General features: G+C 45.6%; 1 protein-coding gene across 4 annotated transcripts in view; it reads left to right on the top strand.

The window, feature by feature from the left end:
- THOC5 (THO complex 5) overlaps positions 1-7307 on the top strand; it is a 42705-nt gene that overhangs the window by 20373 nt on the left and 15025 nt on the right. For all 4 annotated transcript variants that reach the window (XM_032256791.1, XM_032256790.1, XM_032256793.1 and 1 more), the window contains 4 exons: positions 1581-1658; positions 2279-2319; positions 2565-2664; positions 4804-4912. In XM_032256791.1, coding sequence (XP_032112682.1) covers positions 1581-1658; positions 2279-2319; positions 2565-2664; positions 4804-4912 — 328 coding nt within the window. The remainder of the gene's footprint in view (positions 1-1580; positions 1659-2278; positions 2320-2564; positions 2665-4803; positions 4913-7307) is intronic.

Raw genomic sequence — 7307 nt, 5'->3', positions numbered from 1 at the left:
GAGATGGAGTCTTGCTCTGTCGCCCAGGCTGGAGTGCAGTGGCACACTCTCAGCTCATTGCAATCTCTGCCTCCTGGATTCAAGCAATTCTCCCTGCCTCAGCCTCCCATATAGCTGGGATTACAGGCGCCCACCACCATGCCAGGTTAATTTTTGTATATTTAGTAGAGATGGAGTATCACCATGTTGCCCAGGGTGGTCTCAAACTCCTGACCTCAGGTAATCCATCCATCTTGCCTTCCAAAGTGCTGGGATAACAGGTGTGAGCCACCATGCCTGGCCTAAACATTAACTTTTAATAATTTAATAATTAAAATTATAAGCATCAGCTCATTCAGTCTGAACCACTAATAGGACAGCTACTATTTTTCTTTCTTTTTTTTTTTCATTTTTTGAGGTGGAGTATCACTCTTGTTGCCCAGGCTGGACTGCAGTGGCACGATCTCAGCCCACTGCAACCTCTACCTCCCACATTCAAGCGATTCTCCTGCCTCAGCCTTCCAAGTAGCTGGGACTACAGGCGCATGCCACCACACTCAGCTAATTTTTTGTATTTTTAGTAGAAACGGGTTTCACCGTATTTGCCAGGCTGGTCTCAAACTCCTGACCTTGTGATCTGTCCGCCCTGGCCTCCCAAAGTGCTGGGATTACAGGTGTGTGGTACCACGCCCAGCCATTTTTCTTTTTTGAGACGGAGTATCACTCTGTTGCCCAGGCTACAGTACAGTGACGCGATCTCAGCTTATTGTAACCTGCACCTCCTGGATTCAGGCGATTCTTCTGTCTCAAGTCTCCTGAGTAGCTGGGATTACAGGCTTGTGCCGCCATACCTGGCTAATTATTTTTATTTTTAGTAGAGATGAGGTTGGCCAGGCTGGTCTGGAACTCCTGACCTCAAGTGACCCAACCACCCTCGTCCTCCCAAAGTGCTGGGATTACAGGTGTGAGCCACCGCGCCTGGCAGTTACTGTTTTTCAAGTCCCAATTTCATACATACATAAACTCAGGCTCAGACAGTGACATACCTTTCCAGGTCATGTGTTTGGGAATTGGCTAGGCAGGGACTCAGGTCTGGGACTGGACTGCAAGATTCAAATTCCTATTCACTGTCCTACTGCCTCCCAGTTTAGTGAGACAATGACAGCCATGTGCTTGGCATAGTGTAGAATAGAGAATAAGCACTTAGGTGGGAGCCATTGTTTCTGGGATGTGGACAGGCATGGATTTCTGGGTGGGAACCTCTAAGACAATTGCCAGAGGACTTCCATTCAACTTTAGGCCCTCAGTTTGAATTTCTGTGCTTTGGTGTGCACCAAAAGAGAGACATTCCCTGCTAGTCTCAGGTGATGCTGGTTTAAGAATTTGTACTTAAGTTATTTGTTCTTGGTAAGTGACGGAAAAAAAGACTTCAGTGTCCCACCTTGTTTCTCTTCATCTGGAGCAAAGACTTTTGCCCTTCCACCCTTAGTCAGCAAGGAGCTGGGGCAGAAGTGAGAGAAATGCAGCCCAGAGTTGGCCTGCTTGTGCCGCTTAGCACCTTTCCTCAGCAGCTTTCCTACCCGACTTCTTCTTGCCCCTAGATAAGACGTTATCTGTGGCAATTGAAGGCAGTGTGGACGAAGCCAAGGCTCTGTTCAAGCCTCCAGAGGACTCCCAAGGTAATGTGGTGGTTTGAATGCCTCCTCCAGGGACACCAAGGTACCATCCAAGGGCAGGCCTGGTCTTTGGAGAACTAGCTGGACTGGTTCTGTGTAGCAGGAAGCTTGACTTGAATGTCTTAGCACCCTGGGGTAGGCAGGAAAGAGAGCTCACTTCCTGGAGTCACAAGATGCAGCCTGTGGGTTTCAGCTCTGCCACTCACTAGCTGACTGACCCCAGGAAGGTATTTAACATTTCAGAGCCTCAGCTTATTCATCTGTGAAAACCGTTATTTATTATATATTTAAATATACAAATAAAAATATATTTATTATATATTATATATATATTACCATTATTTATGTTACTGTTATTACCACCACCATCACAAGGAGGGGGCTTGTATTCCATTTAAATGACATCAAAAAGCCCTTTGGAAAAAACAGGCTGTAGGTCATTCTTCTTTTTTCTTTTTTCATCACCATGTTTTCTATACTGAATAAGAAGCAGCAAGTTAATTTATTATTTATTATAGAGAAATTCATTTATAAAAGACAGAGTCAGGGCCCGGTGGGTTGAAGTGCTTTAGGGAGCATTTGGAGCCTTCTCACCTCCAGCTGCCTTCTCTCTGTGGCTGCAGATGACGAGAGTGACTCAGATGCTGAGGAGGAGCAGACCACGGTGAGAACCATTTCCTCTTGTGGGGGCATCGAGCAGCTGCATGTACTGGAGCATGCCTGTTTGCAGGTGCCATCCTCCCTAGAAGCAGAAGAAAGAGGTTTGAAAGAAAGGACTGCTGGGAGGGGAGTCTGGCAAGCCAGCTAGCTGAAGCAGCAGGTGCCAGGCAGTAGGGCTGAGGCCCTGGCTGTTGGGAGTGGGAAGGGGAGATTCGTATGCTCATCAACTTGGCACTTCCCTTTGTCCAGAAACGCCGGAGACCCACGCTGGGGGTTCAGTTGGATGACAAACGCAAGGAGATGCTGAAGAGGCACCCACTGTCCGTCATGCTTGACCTAAAGTGCAAAGGTCTGGCTGCACTCACCTTGTTTAGGGGATCTGGAGCACCTAAGAGTTCACCCAGCTGCAGGTGCAGAGGGTTCCGGGAGCCAGACGCCTATTGGCCCAACAAAGGATTCCCATTTCCTATTGCTTTGTATGGAATTTGTTTCTTTTTGTTGTTAAGTCATAACCATAACAACGTAGCAACAAAAGTCCAGTCACATAAGGGGGAAGTTTGAGAAAACTACAACTCTTTCTGAATCTGACAGGTCAGATATCTAGAACAAGTTACAAAAGTATACAGGTTTTGAGTAATAAGACCAACCTGTTTAATTTAATAAATATAAGTAGAACTTTGTATTCTCCAGAGTATATGTTTTGAAGTTCGTTTGTATGAAGTAGTACCACATAATAAAATGTTCTAGCAGTGTAAGAGCTAACAGTAAAATTTAAGTTCCTCTCTCACCCCAGGTTCCTAGATACCTGTCCTACATCTGACCTCCAAGGGCAATTATTATTATAGACTTCTTATGTATTTTCTTTCTTTTTTTTTTTTTTTTTTGGGGGGACGGAGTTTCACTCTTGTTACCCAGGCTGGAGTGCAATGGCGCGATCTCGGCCCACCGCAACCTCCGCCTCCTGGGTTCAGGCAATTCTCCTGCCTCAGCCTCCTGAGTAGCTGGGATTACAGACACGCACCACCATGCCCAGCTAACTTTTTGTATTTTTAGTAGAGACGGGGTTTCACCGTGTTGACCAGGATGGTCTCGATCTCTTGACCTTGTGATCCACCCGCCTCGGCCTCCCAAAGTGCTGGGATTACAGGCTTGAGCCACCGCGCCCGGCCCTCTTATGTATTTTCTAGAAAGATTCTTTGCAGCTAGAAGCTTTTATACAAATGTGTATTTATCCGCTTCCCACTTTTATTTTTCACACAAATGGAAATAGGGTGTGCACACTGGTTGTCTCTTTACTGGTTGATTGTTTTTAGAGCTAGGTTCTCACTCTTGTTACCCAGGCTGGAATGCAGTGGCATGATCATGACTTACTCCAACCTCAACCTCCTGGGCTCAAACAGTCTTCCCACCTCAGCCTTCCAAGTAGCTGGAGCTACAGGCATGTGCCATCATGCCAGTTAATTTTTGTATTTTTTGTAGAGTTGGGGTTTTGTCATGTTGCCTAGGCTGGTGTTGAACTCCTGGAGGCTCAAATGATCCTCCTGCCTCAGCCTCCTAAGTAGCTGGGACTGGAAGCATACACCACGGTGCCTGGCTTTGAGATAATTTTAGATTCATAGAAGACTTGCCAAGGTAATGAGTTGCCATATACTCTTCATTCAGCTTCCCTTAAAGTTATGCCTTAATTAAGATGGTATGATTAGCAGTGATCCACACCACTCTTAATTTAATTGGTCCAATACTGTTAACTAAATGACAGAATTTTTTCACTTCCTTCCTTTTTCAATTAATGTCCTTTTTCTGTTCCAAGATCCAAGCCAGGGTCTCACATTGCATTTAGTTGCCATGCTTCTTAGTCTCTCCAGGCAGTGACAGTTCCTCAGTCTTTACTTTTGTTTCATGACTTTGAATAGACTGAGAGTATGGATTTTGGGGGAGAAGGGCATAGATGAGGTCATCGCTATCATGTCATATTAGGGGTACATGATATCACTGTCTTATTTCTGATGATACTGACCTTGATCGCTTGGTTCCCTTTCCATCTTGTCTTTGTTAGGAGAGTCAGTTTAGTCCACATGCAAGGACAGATAAATTAAGCCCTAACTCTTGGAGGGAAGAGTAGCAAAGAATTTATAGATGCTCTCTTTGCTTTTTGATCATTATATTACCATTGTGATTTTATTTTTATAGTAAATGATTGTAAAATCCTCTTTGAATTTTTTTATGATCCTGTTTCTTTTTGTTTATTATAATTTCAACTTTGTTATTTTCGACACTGGGGGTACATGTGCCGGTTTGTTACACTGTATTGCATGGTGCCGAGGTTTGGGATCTGAATGATCAGTCACCTAGGGAGTGGGCATAATGCCCAGTAGTTGGTTTGTCAATGCTTGACCCCCACCCCCCGTTACCCGCTATGATTCTATGATTCTGTTGACTTTGCTCTGAGTGTTTCACTCATAAATTCTCTCGTCTTCCTCTCCTCCAGATGACAGTGTACTTCACCTGACTTTCTTCTACCTCATGAACCTCAACATCATGACAGTAAAAGCCAAAGTGACAACTGCCACGGAGCTGATCACCCCCATCAGTGCAGGGTATTGGGCAGGCGCTGTGGCGAGTGATGTGTGGGATGGGGAGGTGATGAGAGTCTTGTTGGGGAGCTGCTCTCGCTTCCTCCCTCTGGCTTTAGAGAGGTCCACGACTGTGTTGACTTGTCTTGTATCCAGATGGACTAGAAGTCTTGGCACATTTTGGTATTTACAAAGCACTCTCTGACTTTAATTTGTGAAGTTCTCTAACTACACAGCAGATGATAAAAATGACAACAGCATATTTGCAAATTGAGTAGGTGGGGCAGAACACCAGCTTTTTGTTACCAGTGGAAAGTGTGAGAATATAAAATGAGATTTGGCAGACATTTTCAGGTTGGCAAATTTAGGCCACTCTTTTCCTTTTCCCTTTCTGTCCCCAGGTGCTGGAATTTTTGCTCCCCAGCTCAGCTCAACCCCATGTCCTTATCTGGGTGGTGGGAGGATTGCGGTGGTTCCCTGTGAAAGTTTTGAGAAGAGTGTACAGAGGCATAATAATGACAGCCATCACTGCATCCCCAGGAAGGCCCTGACCACAGTGCCTTTTTTTAAAAAAAATTTCTATTTTTAGGCCGGGCGCGGTGGCTCAAGCCTGTAATCCCAGCACTTTGGGAGGCCGAGGCGGGTGGATCACGAGGTCAAGAGATCGAGACCATCCTGGTCAACACAGTGAAACCCCGTCTCTACTAAAAATACAAAACATTAGCTGGGCATGGTGGCGCGTACCTGTAATGCAGCTACTCAGGAGGCTGAGGCAGGAGAATTGCCTGAACCCAGGAGGCGGAGGTTGCGGTGAGCCGAGATCGCGCAATTGCACTCCAGCCTGGGTAACAAGAGTGAAACTCCGTCTCAAAAAAAAAAAAAAAAATTTCTATTTTTGCTGATACATGGTCTCACTGTTTTATCCAGACTGGAAGACCGTTCCATGATCATAGCTCACTGTGGCCTCTAACTTCTGGGCTGTAGTGATCCTCCCACCTCAGCCTCCTGAGTAACTAGGACTACAGGTGCATGCCACCATGCCTGGCTCACTTTCTATTTTTATTTTATAGAAATAGGGTCTTGCTATGTTGCCCAGGGTAGTCTTGAACTCCTAGCCTCAAGAGATCCTCCTGTCTTTGCCTCTCAAAGTGCTGGGATTACCAGCATGAGTCACCTTACCTGGCCCATTCATGGCATTCTTCTGCAGCCATGGGTGGGAAGAAGGGTCGAGGGGACCGAGGGTGAAATAGCTTCCATTCACAAGAGCACTGCCCTGACCTATTCCCACTGTCAGCTGTAGAAAGACCACTGAGGCTCAGAGAGGTACAGCTCTGGTACCTGACGGAGTGGGGCCCTTTCTACCCCTTCCAGTTCTCCATGATGATAATGTCTCCTGGGTTTTAGACTCTGCACTTAGAGTCTACATCCCCTTCAGGCCACAGCAGTTTTGGCTGCTGTACCTGAGAGTGTCGCTGGACTACCCAGGGGTGCTGTGGATGAAATTGACCCTGTTCCCATCTGACCCAGCAGAGGGAACCCAGGGCTTGCTTCTGAACATCCAGTTATACTGTAAAGGGCTCTCAGTTCAATGAGGAGCTCTGGGGCCCCCACATCATGGTGAAGCTCATCATGAGCATTCTGCTTATTCATTTCTCAGGTGCCCTATATGCTAGTAACAGGACTGCAGCCTGGCTTTATTGCATACTCAACTCCAGCTCTTAGCTAACCTGGCCTCAGAATCTGTTTCTTCACTGTGTGGTTGTTCATTGTAATATGCCCTCCCATGGTGCTTGTGAAGAATAAGGACAAGTGCTTAGCGTAGATGAAGCTCTTGGTAAAGGACAGCTGATTTATAATCATTGACTCTTGTAACTTTCATAATAGCTCTACAGGGTAAATTAACTGAGGCTCTGGACGGTTAAGGGGTTGCCTCAAGGTCACAGGTAGAGAGCAGAGAATTATAATTCAAAGTCAGCGAGGCCTGTGTACTGCTGTTGTCATTGTCAGATGGGCCCTAACCCCTAAACAGGTAGGAGACATAAAAGGAGATGCCTCTGTGAAACTGGGATTAGGTCTTCAAGGCCTTCAGGTGTTGTCTAGCTCATCTTCCTGTTTTACAAATAGAGAAACTGAGGTCCAGAGAGCACACAACCAATTATCAAAGCACTGGACCTAAAGCCTGAGACTCTGGACTCCCAGCCCAGAAGCCTTTGCTCAAATACAGGCTGCCTGTATTTCAATACAAACACCAACCTGGTGTACAGTTATATTAATTTATCTATTAAAACATAAGGACATAGTCTCATACTAATACCTGAAGATGGTGTACTGTCATTCTAATTTTCCTGATTTTTTTCATGCTTTTTTGCGTGGGGAGGGAGGTTTCAGATAAACAGTTTTTTTTTTTTTTTTTTTTTTT

Source organism: Sapajus apella, unplaced genomic scaffold (genome assembly GCF_009761245.1).
Source record: "Sapajus apella isolate SASKATOON/1434 unplaced genomic scaffold, GSC_monkey_1.0 scaffold95, whole genome shotgun sequence".
NCBI lineage: Eukaryota > Metazoa > Chordata > Mammalia > Primates > Cebidae > Sapajus > Sapajus apella.
This window is presented reverse-complemented; position numbering and strand designations above follow the sequence as displayed.